This window comes from Myotis brandtii, unplaced genomic scaffold (genome assembly GCF_000412655.1).
Source record: "Myotis brandtii unplaced genomic scaffold, ASM41265v1 scaffold82, whole genome shotgun sequence".
NCBI lineage: Eukaryota > Metazoa > Chordata > Mammalia > Chiroptera > Vespertilionidae > Myotis > Myotis brandtii.
Window position 1 is genome coordinate 4,640,860 of NW_005371324.1, and position 14,236 is coordinate 4,655,095.

The following is a 14,236-nucleotide window of genomic DNA, read 5'->3' on the forward strand; positions in this document are numbered from 1 at the left end:
GTACAGCCACTATGGAAAACAGTATGGAGGTTCCTACAAAAATTAAAAATAGAACTAACATATGTCCCAGCAATTCCATTTTTGTGTATTTACCTAAGAAAATGAGAACACTAAGTTGAAAAGAAATATGCTCCCCCATTTTCACTGCAGCATTATTTACAATAGCCAAGGGAAGTGTCTATCAATGGGTAAATGGATAAAGAAAATGTGGTTCCTATAAACAATGGAATATTACTCAGCATTAAAAAGAATGAAATCTTTATATTTGGGACAACATGGATGGACCTTGAGAGCATTATGCTAAGTGAAATAAGTCATACAGAGAAAGACAAATAAGGTATGTAGAATCAAAAAGGACAAACAAAAAAAAAAACTTAGCTTATAGATACAGAGAAGAGACTGGTGGTTGCCAGAGGTGAAGAGGTTGAGAGGGGTTGCAAAATGGGTGAAGGAGTCAAAGGTTCAAACTTCTAATTATAAGATAAAAAAGTCAAGTGGATGTAAAATACAGCCTGGAGACTATAATTAACAATACTGCATAGCATATTTGAAAGGTGCTAAGAGAGCAAATCTTAAAAATTCTCATCACAAGAAAAAAATCTATATGTATGGTGATAGATGTTAACTAAACTTATTATGATCATTTTGAAATATATACGAATACTGAATCATTATGCAGTATACCTGAAACCAATATAATGTTGTATGTCAATTATGCCTCAATAAAAATATTTTAATACAAAAAAGAAAAATGGGAGGGAAACTCGAATGGTGATTTCATGGAAGAAAAAATGCAAATGGTCAATAAATATATAAAAAAGATGCTCACCTTCTTTAGTAATCAGAAAAACACAAATCAAGATCACAATGAAATTAATATTTTACACTCAGTAAAACTGACAAAAATTAATCAGTCTGATAATAACAAATAGATACGGGTGAGATCAATCAGACATTTTAAGCACTGATGGTGGGGTATAAACCAAAATAAGCACTTTGGAAAACTGCTTAGATCTGTCTTAATAAAGTGATTTCAGCATACCCTATGAGTCCAACAATTCCACTCTTAGCTTTATAACTAGAAATACTCTTAAACATGTGTAGCAAAAGACAAAAATAAGAATGTTGACAGCAACATTGTTCATAGTAGCAAAAATCAAAACAACTTAAATACTCATCAACTGAAAATAAAATGGATTTATATATTATGGTATATGCCTATAATGAAATAGTATGTAGCACTGAAAAAGGAGTGATCTTAGCTATACCCAATAGCATGGCTAAATCTTGGAAATAAAATGTTAAAAAACAAGTCCTAAAAGATGACATGTTATCATGCTACCATTCTCATAAAATTAAAAACCAAGTAAACCTTAGTGATACATACATAATTAAAAATAACATAAAAGTCTATTTTTAAAAAGTAAAGAATGATAAAATACAAAATAGTCATCACCTCTGGCACAGGAAAAGAAAAGAGAAGAAGCACACAAATGGACATGAAATATTTTTAAGATTCATGTTCTTAAGTGGTAAATTCAAAGTGTCTTAACACCTTTCGTACCGCTCAGGAGTTTTCTCGTGTTTCGCGCACCATCTGTTAAGGACCGTTCACGAGTGTTCTCGTTTTTCATGCCCATGGAAAAAGGAGTGAATCTAGATACTTATGTAAATTTTGTTTGGTCCCTCTTCATAGAGGAAAATGTTTTACGCAGTACCATATGTTAAAAAAGTACTAGGAACTTTAATTGTTTAATTGTTTTTGTAAATAAAAATGTTATAATTATTGAAAAACAACACCTAAAGTGCATTATGATGATTTAAATAATGTGCAGTTTGCCCGAAAACGTGCGGTCCCTGGCGTATGTCTTAGAGATTTCTATGCGGTATGAAAGGTGTTAACTGTATAATCATGCTTTATAATTTACATATGCTATATTTTTTGTAGTATCAGGCAGTACATTAAGGCTAATTTAAAATACATTATGAGAAGAACAACTAATAGAATTAAAGTATGCTTTAGTGTTCGTCAGTAAGACATAGGTATCTATGTCTTGAATAACTTTATCATATAAAAAGGCAGTAGTCTAAGAAGTGAATATTTAGTTCCATTCACCCCTAACTTCTTACTGATTGAGGTATTACTGCTTATGATTTTGATAACCTTGAAGTGGGAAGGTTGTAGAAATAGCAATGTACAGAAAGTGCATTTTCCTATTTTTTCTCTTACCCCATTCACAAACATTAACATTATACACACAAAAAGGAATTTTCACATTATAAAAGTCATCTTGATAGCTTATATCATTTGCACAATTGTAGACTAGTTAAGTATAAGCTTAAAAAGGGTAGTGACTTTGTTTTTATTTGTATCCCTTGGCATAAAAGTGACAATAAATCCATGCTAAATGACTGAATAAATATTTGACGAATGAATGACTGCATGATTTCAGTGTAGTGCCTAACATTACAATCAATTACTTCACCTACTAATGATAGCATTACAGTGCCCTCTCATGGTTGTATTTTGTAGTGGAAGTAAAGTAACCTACTTTGCTATTCATATTGTTTTACTATCTTAACTACAGTAAAATTAATCACAATGGAATAATTAGCAGTAACATATTAACATACCAACTGCAACTTCTAAGGAGAATATGACTCTGTAACTATCATTCTTTACTTTCTGAATTCAACTCATCAATATAAAATCTGAAGAACTGTATAAGCTTCAAAGTCTGGTATTTGCCCTTAATCTAAGTGAAAGCTAAGATAAGCTGAAGTTAAGTAAATATTTTAAAGTCATAAATGATCTCTACATAAATTCTAAATCTCCCCTTACAGATGGTATACCTTTTCCCAAATACTTAAATATATTAAATATGTTGGTAGATATAAAATTATAGCTTTTTCATTCAATAGTACAGATCCTAGTGAAGTACTATATGAAATTACTTTCCACTTTAAAAAACATATGGTCTCCATGAAATAATTACACAGTCCCCTTTTAACAGTTGATAGAGCACAATATAAATGCATCCTTAATATATGCTGTATATTTTTATTTCTATAGGCATAAAATATACAATAAATTTCTTATATTCCAAGCAAATTAAAGACCTCCACTTATAAAACCCAGTCCCCAAATTAGAATCATTTCAATTGATATTAAAAATTAAATTATATTTATAAAGTTCAGCTATGTCAATCAGTTCATCTGAGCCAACATCTGAATGTACAAGGTAATTACAGTAACTGAAAAATCCATTGAAAATATCTGCCAGGTAAAGATAGTTTCTTCTATAAATAGTGTTAGGAAAGTTGGACAGGTACATGCAAAAAAAAAAAAAAAAAAACTAGACCACCAACTTATACCAATTACAAAAATAAACTCAAAAGAGATAAAAGACTTAAATGTAAGATGGGAAACCGTAAAAATCCTAGAAGAAAACATAGGCAGTAAAATCTCAGACATCTCACCTAGCAATATTTTCACCGATACATTGCCAAAGGCAAGGGAAACAAAGGAAAATATATACAAATGGGACTACATAAAAATAAAAAGCTTCTGCACAGCAAAAGAAACCATTAACAAAATGAAAAGGGAACATACTTTGGTAAAACATATGTGCCAATGATACATCAGATAAGGGATTAATTTCCAAAATATACAAAGAGCTCATACAACTCAACACCAGGAAGACAAACAATCCAATCTAAAAAATCGGCAAAGGACATGAACAGACACTTCTCCAAAGAGAACATACCGATGGCCAATAAACTTGAAAAAATGTTCAAATTCGCTCATCATCAAAGAGATGCAAATTAAAACTACAATGAGGTATCACCTCACACCTGCCAGAATGGCTACTATCAATAAATCAATGAATAGCAAGTGCTGGTGAGGATGTGGAGAAAAGAGAACCCTATAGTAGACTGCTGGTGGGAATGCAGACTGGTGCAGCCATTATGGAAAACGGTATGGAGTTTCCTAAAAAAATTCAAAATGGATCTGCCATTTTACCCAGTAATCCCACTTCTAGGTATATATCCCTAAAGAATCCCAAAACACCAATTAGAAAGAATGTATGTATCCCTGTGTTCATAGCAGCGTTTATTTACAACAGTTAAGTGCCCAAGTGCCCATCAGTAGATGAGTGAATAAAAAAATTGTGGTACAGTTACACCATGGAATACCATACAGCTGTGAAAAAGGAGCTCTTACCCTTTAAGATTGCATGGAGGGACTGGGAGAGTATTATGCTAAGCGAAATAAGCCAGTTAGACAAAGACAAATTGTCTCACATGTGGAATATAATGAACAAAATAAACTAATGAACAAAACAGGTCCAGAGGTATGGATGCATGGGACAGAATAATAGATCTCAGGGGACAGGAAGAGATTAACCAAAGAACATATATGCACATATGCATAAGTTATGGACACAGCCAATAGTATGGGGAAGGCCTGGGGTGGGGAGCGGTTGGGTGGAGGAAGGCAAAAAGGGAGAATGGGAGACATCTGTAATACTGTCAACAACAACAAAACACACACACACACACACACACACACACACACACACACATACAAGAAAGAAAATATCTGTCATGTATCACAAATAAAGCTGAATAAGAAAACAAAAGTGTTTTGGCATTTGTGTACTTTACTTTCAAAATTTCTACTATTCTAATAATGCTGATTGTATAATAAACAATATATTTAAAATACTATAAATTATTGCAGTTAAAAAAGGAATTTTAGCATATTACCTTAAATCATCTCTCTTTTTAGAAAAAATAATACTATGGGGTGCCAGTACAGTGTCTTGGCCAGGTTCAAGCCTCGGACTAATGAAAGGACAGGGCCTCTCATTGCCATGTGCAAGTTCCAGCTGGAGGGCAGGGCCCTCCCAGCACAATCATAGCCAACGGCTGTGGTTGTAAGCTTGAACCTGTGGTCCAAACACGTGGCCCCACGTGCCTGAGTGATGTAGGCTTGATAGAGTTCAGGTGCATGTAGTTGAGTAGGATTGAAACCAACGAGAATGTTGTAAACATCTTGATCACACCCCTACTTTGCCTCGTGGCATCTGCTATAAAATAAAGACACGGCTTGTGGGCGCTGGCGCTGTCTCCTCATCAGGGAGCAGCGTCCCACCAACACCCAGCTTTCATTCTCTTGTCTGTCTTTTCTCAATCCTTTCACCCCCCCACTCAGGGTCACTGAACCAGGCTGAGCTGGCATGGCACATAAGGCGCCCTGGGGCTGAGTATGCCATGGCCGTGCCGGCTCCCCACATATGGCGCCCGACCAGGGACTGAGTTCGGGGTAATTTAAAAAAGTGGTCAGGTGAAAGGAGGCTCCAAGGCGCAGAGAGTAAGCTTAAAAAACAAAAGTAAGAAAATAAGAAGTTAAGCTTAAAAAGCAAAAGTAAGAAGGCCAAAAAACAAAAATAAGGTAGGGAGCTGAAGTGTAGTAAAATTAGCTTGGTGTAAAACATGGGAATAATGCTTAATCGAAGCATTTTTTTTAATATATTTTTTATTGATTTTTTACAGAGAGGAAGGGAGAGAGATAGAGAGTTAGAAACATCGATGAGGGAGAAACATCGATCAGCTGCCTCCTGCACATCTCCTACTGGGGATGTGCCCGCAACCCAGGTACATGCCCTTGACCGGAATCGAACCTGGGACCTTTCAGTCCACAGGCCGACGCTCTATCCACTGAGTTTCACCGGTTTCGGCAATCGAAGCATTTTTAAAGTAAGCATTTTTAAATTTTTTAAGGAGAGAATAAGTAAAAAATAGACAAGGGGTGAGGCAGAAAAGCATGAAAAGAAGTGGATCCCTAAAAATAAAAATAAATAAATAAATAAGCGGTAGAAATAAGCAGTAGAAAATAAGAAATCGCTTAGGTTTTGTTAAGCTAAAGATAAGTAAGATAAAAAAAAGCTAGAGAAATAGGTAGAAATAAGTGGTAGAAATAGAGACCTAAGCGGTAGGAAATAAGCTGTAGAAAATAAGCGGTGAAAATAAGCTGTAGAAATAAGAAATAAGTAGAAATAAGCGGTAGAAATAGAGAAATAAGCAATAGAAAGTAAGCGGTAGACGTTAGAAAATAAGTGGTAGGAAATAAGCGGTAAGAGAAATAAGCAGTAGAAATAGAAAATAAGCAGTAAGAAGCAAGCGGTAGGAAAATAAGTGAACAGGAAGATATAAAATAAGGTAGAAATCTCCTAGTTTTTGTTTAAGCCACTGTAAAGTAAAAGATGGCTGTGGTTGATGTTTAAGGAAGTAATTTTTATTTTAGACCTAGATTGTAAGCTCTTGCAGCAGTTGCATTGTTTTTGGGCTTTGGTTATCTTTGCTTGTGCGACCTGATAGCTCCCTGGGACTTTGGGTCTGTGTGAGACGCCAGACTCATTGGAAGTCTCCAGCTCTGCAGGACCAAGGGTTGCTCGTTTCCATGCAGCAGCGGCTAAAGAAAGAAGCTGAGAAGGGACCAGACTTCCACCGGCGTGGACGGGGCTGATTTGACTGGGACTGGTGCAGACTCAGTGCCGAGGTCAACCGTCCAAACAGCCTGATCAAGGGGACTAGTTTTGCATTGGCGGCATTTTACTACGCAAGTGGCCGAGGTATCAGCTTGGAGTCAGCTGAAGAAGATAGCGACTGAGGCCAAGCAGATGTTAGAAAAACAAGTGGAAGCTATGCTAGCATTGGTGAACTGTCAGTTTTCTGTAAAATCTTGCGGAGCTAAATCTAAGGACTCTGGGTGGAATGTCCTGAAAATGTTAACATGTTTGTAGTTTGATTTTGCATTGGTATTGCTTTATTAGCCAGAGTTTTGTTCTCTTGTTAACATTGCTGTTTATAGTTTTGTTAATAACCAGAAGTCTGTTTTGATTATGCTGAATAATTTGTTTAGAGTTTTTTGGATAATGTAAATGGGCGTGTTTAAAAACAAAAGTAAAGGGGGATACATGGGGCGCGGGTACAGTGTCTTGGCTAGGTTCAAACCTCGGACTAATGAAAGGACAGGGTCCTCTCATTGCCACGTGCAAGTCCCAGCTGGAGGGCAGGGCCCTCCCAGCACAATCATAGCCAACGCCTGTGGTTGTAAGCTTGAACCTGTGGTCCAAACACGTGGCCCCACGTGCCTGTGTGATAGAGTTCGGGTGCATGTAGTTAAGTGAGGCTGAAACTTACGAGAATGCTGTAAACAACTTGATCACGCCCCTACTTTGCCTCGTGGCATCTGCTATAAAATAAAGACACGGCTTGTGGGCGCTGGCGCTGTCTCCTCATCAGGGAGCAGCGGCCCACCAACACCCAGCTTTCATTCTCTTGTCTGTCTTTTCTCAATCCTTTCACCCCCCCACTCAGGGTCACTGAACCAGGCTAAGCTGGCATGGCACATAAGGCGCCCTGGGGCTAAGTATGCCATGGCCGTGCCGGCTCCCCACATAATACATTAGAGACAAATAGCAATTGTTTTAGATCAAATAATTTTAGAACTAGAAGAAATCTTGCCATTATTTTGCTTAGTCCCTTCCTTTTGCCAATGGAACAACAAAATGAACCCCAAAGGAATGAGCGAACTTTCAACAGTCAGATATATATTTCATAAAAAATACTAAAACTTCCTAAATCAATATAATTTCCACATTGCTTTTAATAAAGTTAAAAATCTTTGTCCGATTCACAATGCAGTGATATTTTAATTATTGAAAACCAGTAGAAGACACACTAGGCAAGTAACCAATTCTAATTTCTTGGACATTTCAGTTCTTAGCTTCAGGATCTTCATCTTTTTAGATGACATCTGAAGTTCCTTTCATCTCAGTAATTCTATGATTTTTTTTTAAATCCTCACCCGAGGATATGTTTTATTGATTTTTGAGAGAGAGAGAGAGAGAGAGAGAGAAGAGAGAGAGAGAGAGAGAGAGAGAAACACCAATCAGTTGCCTCCTGTACACACCCCAACCAGGGATAGAACCCGCAACCTATGTACGTGCCCTAACCTGGAATCAAACTCATAACCTGTTTGGTGCACAGGACAATGCTCCAAACAATTGAGCCATCAGGCCAGGGCAGTAATTCTGTGACTTTTAATACAAAACTTTAAAACAAAAGTTTCCCCTGTCACAATGCTTTAAAATTATCTATTCACTAGAGACCCAGAGCATGAATTTGTACATGGAGGGAGGGGGGTCCCCTTGGCCTGGCTGGCGATCGGAGCCAGCCGGCCAAGGAGAGGGACTGCAGGAGGTTGGCCACAGGAGCGCACTGACCACCCGGCCGGCCGGGGGGAGGAACTGCGGGAGGTTGGCCAGCTGTGGGAGGTTGACTGTGGGGATGCACTGACCACCAGGGGGCAGCTTCTGTGTGGAGTATCTGGCCCCTGGTGGTCAGTGCGCATCATAGCTACTGGCCGGTCATCCAGTCGCTTAGGCTTTTTATATTTTTATATATATATATATATTAGAGGTCCGGTGCACAAAATTCATGCAAGAGGCTCAGCTCCTGCCGCCGTGGCAGCCACCTCCTCTGCCTTGGCCCCAGCCGCCAAGGCTTCATCTGGAAGGACATCCGGTCTAATTAGCATATTCTGCTTTATTGTTATAGATGAGTCTAACTCCCTTGCTAGACTATAATGATCCTTATGGGCAGAGCATAGGTTTTATTCATTGTGTATCACCCAAAGCTAGCAGTGCAGGTTAAAAAAAAGGGGGTGGGGGGTGGGGAGACATCTTCTAAATTCCTAAGATGAAACATGTTTCACTTATGAAATCCCAAAGTATAAATAATACATTCATAACCAAATTATCTATTATGTAAAAATTCTGACAAAACAAAACAGTATTTCTCATTGTCATATGGCAGTGAATTTTTTAAGACCATGTCCAGCCTCAAAGTAGCCTGACCTATTTTTCGTGATGATTGCAGAAAGGAATACTATGGAGAAAAGGTCCTAAATTATTAACTAGATAATTAAGTAAATAATCTATCCTTAGATAATCCAGATGTAAATATACAAATACTATCAATCTCAGATGGACATTGACAACAGATAAGCACTAAATGACTATATTCTTTACTTTATATTTCAATGTCTGGAAAGAAAAGTAGAATACTTAAATAATCAAAACAAAAATACCGCATGCCTTTTATAAGTACACATCAAAATATTATCATGTCTCCAAACATGCCATTTGAACTTTAGCTACTTACTTGGTGGGCCAAGGACATCTTTGCTATCACCAAGAAGCTTTTAGTGCAGTGTAATTGAGCAGCGAACAAATACAATCCAAACAAGGAAGAAGCACAATGCATCAGGATTGAAGCAGCAGTGAAACAAAAGGACAAGGAAAATAGCATTAGTTTATAAGTAGAAAGCACATGCACATCAATTCTAATAATCACAATTCAGAAGGAATTTCCTTTTCCACACATAAAAAGATCTTGGCTTAGGCATTATCCAATATTTGTTTTATTCTGGAAAATGAAGGTAGAAAGAGAAAAATGAAATCACCTAAGTATTTTGTTTTGAAAATTACTCAAGTCAAAAACTACTTTCAATTAGAATTTAAGATATGGGTTAGGAGTAGTAAAAATTATTTAGAAATGTAAGGTTCAGCCAAAATGTATTCATTCTTAAATTTAAATAGTTTAAAATTATATAGCACCCATGCACTATTAAGTATTAGTTCTGCATGCCAAGAAAGCACTTAATACTATATGGTAATACAGTCTATTTTTTCTATAAAAAGAAAGGAACATTTACTGAGTGCTTATTATATTCCAAGCATTGTGCAAACACCTTTTACAAAGATATAAACAAAGTAATACAATTATTTTCTCAAATGGCAAAAACACAAAGAGGAATATTGATTAGAATGATAAATTTTATTAAGTCAGACAAAATTTCCTTAGGGCCTACTAAATATCAACCATACCACCTAGAGTTACTAATCTTTAGGAAGTTATAAGACCCAATTCTTAAATGAATAACTTGAAATCAACTAAAAGAAACAGAAAAAAAGATTGCTGACCTTTAGTTACTATTTAAACATACAACATTACACTAAATGTCACCTACGGACAAGTGTTTTGGTTTCCTTTAGTAGGAACAAAGTCATTAGCTCTCCTTCATTTCAAATACCAATTATGATAACATAACAAAACTAAAATAACAACAAAAACAAATATTCCCACCAATTACATTATTGCTTGGCCTTATTTAAGGGGAATGAGGGAGTCTTAATTGGTTATGACAATTAATAGCAGTTGTTTGTTTTGGGCTTCTGTTGTCTCCTAGAAAAAAATCTTGGCCCTGTTAGTTCCCTGAAGTGATGGTTATTTCACAATGCTTGAAATTATTTTCCAATGCCTTTTAAAGGCATTTGCTTAAAAAATAAATAAATAAAGGCATATGCTTTATTGATTTTTCTATAGTTGCCCATTTAAGTGCATTTTTTTTAATAAACTGATTTCAATTTCACAGGATAAGAAAAAAAACCATCCCACAACCTCAGTGACAATGAACTAATTATGCTAAAGTCCTTATTACCATGTGAGAACAACTAGCAAGCATGTGGTAAGAGATATTTATGGTAGGCAATCTCTAAAAGGGCACAGTGATCCCCACTTCTTGGTGTATAATCTCCTTGCTGAAATCACTTCTAATGAACAGAATATGGCAAAAGGGAAGGGATGTTACTTCTAAGATTAGATTGTAAAAAGATTATCACTTCCATCTTGTTTGGAGTCTCTTATTTATCACCAGGGAAAGCCAGTTGCCCAGCCTTGTAGAGGCCCAGGACTCAGAGAAACAGGTCTGTCAACAATCACTAAGTGAGCTTTCAAGTGAATTTCCCATCTTGACCCTTCTCACCTGCCCTTCCAACCCACCCAGTCAAGCCTTCAAGCAAGACTGCAGCAGGCCCAGCGGCCATGGCTCAGTAGCTGAGTGCTGACCTATGAACTATGAGTTCATGGTTAGATTCCTGGTCAGGGCACTTGCCCAGGTTGCAGGCTCGATCCCCAGTGAGGGGCATGCAGGAGGCAGCTGATCAATGATTCTCATCATTGATGTTTCTATCTCTCTCTCCCTCTCCCTTCCTCTCTAAAAATCAATAAGAATATATTTTTTTTAAAAAGACTGCAGCAGGTCCCCTTCTCAGTGGCTTGACTGCATCTATATAGAGATTTTGAGCCAGAGACAACTAGCAAAGCTGTTCTTGGATTCCTGACCTACAGAAATTGTAAGATAATAAATGCTTTTCATTTTATACCACTTACTTTTAGGATGATATGCTAACACCAATAAATATAACATTGGAAACGGAAAGAAGAAATTGACAGAGACAGCTGTGGGAAACTACAAATGTTTCACAGACATTTTCTAAAAAAATGTTCCTGTACTAATATGAATAATTACTACTTTCCCTAGTTTTATCAGGAACTTCCTAACTGAAAGCAATGGTTCTAAACCAGCAATTCTCAACCTGTGGGTCGCGACCCCTTTGGGAGGCGAACGACCCTTTCACAGGGGTCGCCTAAGACCATTGGAAAACACATATATAATTACATATTGTTTTTGTGATTAATCACTATGCTTTAATTATGTTCAATTTGTAACAATGAAATTGGGGGTCACCACAACATGAGGAACTGTATTAAAGGGTCGCAGCATTAGGAAGGTTGAGAACCACTGTTCGAAACATTTATACATGGTTGGGAGTGTTTAATTTCACAAGGTTGGTCATATTTGAAGGTTTTTGAGTTGGGCTTAAATTTACTTTCATTGTACAGTTCTGTTATATTCTCAATTTTTGTTGATTAATAGCATTTTCTCAACTTTTGTACAGTTGTACTCCTTGCCTGCTTATTCCCAGAAAATAATCCTTAGTACACACAGCAATTTCTGAATATTTGTTTCAAAGTATGCTGGCTTTCAATTTTATATCCTAAAGCATCTTTGTGTCATATAAATCTAATTCTATTGATTTAATCTAATGTTATTTTCAGATTAAGAAAATGAATAATTAAAATAAGCATAGTCTAGTACAATCATAGATCCATCCATGCATCTAAGTATTTACTGAACACCTACTATATAGACAGGTATTACTTTAGACACCAAGAAATATACTAGTGAGCAAAACAGACAAAAATCCTGTCTTTGTGGCAGTTATGTTCTAATGGGGGTGATGAACAATGACATAATAAACAAGTAAAAATATGTAAGAAAATTCGGACATATAAAATGTTAGGGAAGAGGGAGTTAAAATTTTAGATAGAGCCCTGGCCGGTTTGGCTCAGTGGATATAGCGTCAGCCTGTGACTCAGGGGTCCCAGGTTCGATTCCGGTCAAGGGCATGTGCCTTGGTTGCGGGTGCATAGCCAGTGGGGAGTGTGCAGGAGGCAGCTGATCGATGTTTCTCTCTCATCGATGTTTCTAACTCTCTGTCCCTCTTCCTTCCTCTCTGTAAAAAATCAATAAAATATATTTTTTAAAAAAAATTTAGATAGAGTGTCCTAAGAAGACTTCCCCACTACAGGGTTGACTGAGTAAAATGAGGTTAACTTACCTTAGGACATAAAAAGGAAGAGTATTCCAGGCAGAGGGAGGAGCAAGTATAGAGTAGAATATTGATAAGGAAGCAAGTTTGGAGTGTTTGAGGACTAGTAAAAAGGCCAAAGAGGCTGAAATACACTGCAAGCAGGCGAGTATTAGGAGGAGATAAAGTCAAAGAAGTAAATGGGTGTCAGATTGTACGGAACTTTATAAGACCTAGCCATAACTTTGATTTTATTCTGAATGAAATGAGGGCCACTGAATGGCTCTATGAAAATGAGTGACATAATCTGATTATTTTTTAATAGAAATGCTCTGGCTGCTATGTTGAGAATAGACCAGGGACAAGGGTATATAATCAGTTAGGAGGTTACTGCAATAAACTAGGGAAGAGATGAAGGAGACTTGAACCAAAGTGGTAGCAGTGACAGTGATGAGAAGTAGCTGATATCTGAATATATTTTTAAAGTAAAGCCAACAGGATTTCCAAATAGACCAACTATGGGATAAAAAAAAAAAAAGAGGAATCAAAATGATGTCAAATGTTGAGGTCTGAGCACTTGGAGGGACAGAATTGCCATTATCTGAGATGCAAAAGACAGCGAGAGCAACTAGTTTACAGGGAGAAATGTAAGTAGCTCAGTTTGGAACAGGTCAAGTTTGAAATGCCTGTTAGACATCCAAATAAAAATGTGAAACAGGCAGTTGGACAAACAGACCTGTATAGGGAAAGGTGTAAATTGGTAAGAAATTATTATAAACTGGAGGCCCAGTGCACGAAATTTGTGCACGGGTGGGGTCCCTAGGCCTGATTCATGATCAGGGCCAATCAGGTTTCCTGCCTCTCCGCCTCCCCACTGCTTCCTTCCCTTGCCGCACCCGTCCGCCACCACCCACCCCCAGTTTCCCATCCCAGCCTGGGGCCCGGCCCCAATTGGGTGATGGGGACCTGCCAACCGGGGGAAGGGGGGAGAGGGCCCAGGAGGTTGGCCGCCAGCCCTTGGCCCCCCTGGGAAAGGGGCCACATCTGCCGCCACCCACCCCTGGTTCTGGTCCCAGCCTGGGGGCACGGCTGGGGGGACGGACTGGGAGATTGACCAGCAGGCCCCATCGGTGATGGTGGCCTGCGGGCTAGGGGCAGCTCCTGAGTTGAGTGTCTGCCCCCTGGTGGTCAGTGTGCATCATAGCAACCAGTCCTTCTGTCGTAACAGTGGCTTTTAGGCTTTTATAGATATAGACTAGGGGCCCGGTGCACAAAAATTTGTGCACTGGGGAGGGGGTTCCCGCAGCCCAGCTTGCCCCCTATCACATACTGGGAGCCCTAAGGGATGTCCTACTACCTGCTCCCTGCTCCCTTGGGGAGTGGGCCTAAGCCACAGTCTGGCCACCCTTTGTGGGAGTCGACCGGGCTGATCAGGGGAAGGCACCAGCCCCATCACCGCACTGTTGCAGCCACTGCAAGTCAACAATTGCTGGCTGGCTCCGCCCTGGTTCCCCGCCTCTGCCGCCATCAACAATCGTTGGCTGGCTCCTCCCTGGCCCAGGCCTAAAGCCTTGGGCAGAGGCTTTAGGCCTGGGCCAGGGCACCCCCAGCTCCCGCCGCAGCTGATCGCTGGCTGGCTCCTCTCCGGCCCAAGCCTAAAGCCTCTGCTA

The 14,236-nt window shown here is 38.5% G+C and overlaps 1 protein-coding gene across 12 annotated transcripts in view; it reads right to left on the reverse strand.

Moving 5' to 3' along the window:
• Positions 1–14,236, reverse strand: part of OSBPL8 (oxysterol binding protein-like 8) — a 160,973-nt gene that overhangs the window by 74,423 nt on the left and 72,314 nt on the right. For 8 of the 12 annotated variants that reach the window (XM_005884139.2, XM_014531655.1, XM_014531650.1 and 5 more), the window contains one exon: positions 9,235–9,271. The exons of the other annotated variants lie outside the window; for them this stretch is intronic. In XM_005884139.2, coding sequence (XP_005884201.1) covers positions 9,235–9,271 — 37 coding nt within the window. The remainder of the gene's footprint in view (positions 1–9,234; positions 9,272–14,236) is intronic. 12 annotated transcript variants of the gene reach the window in all.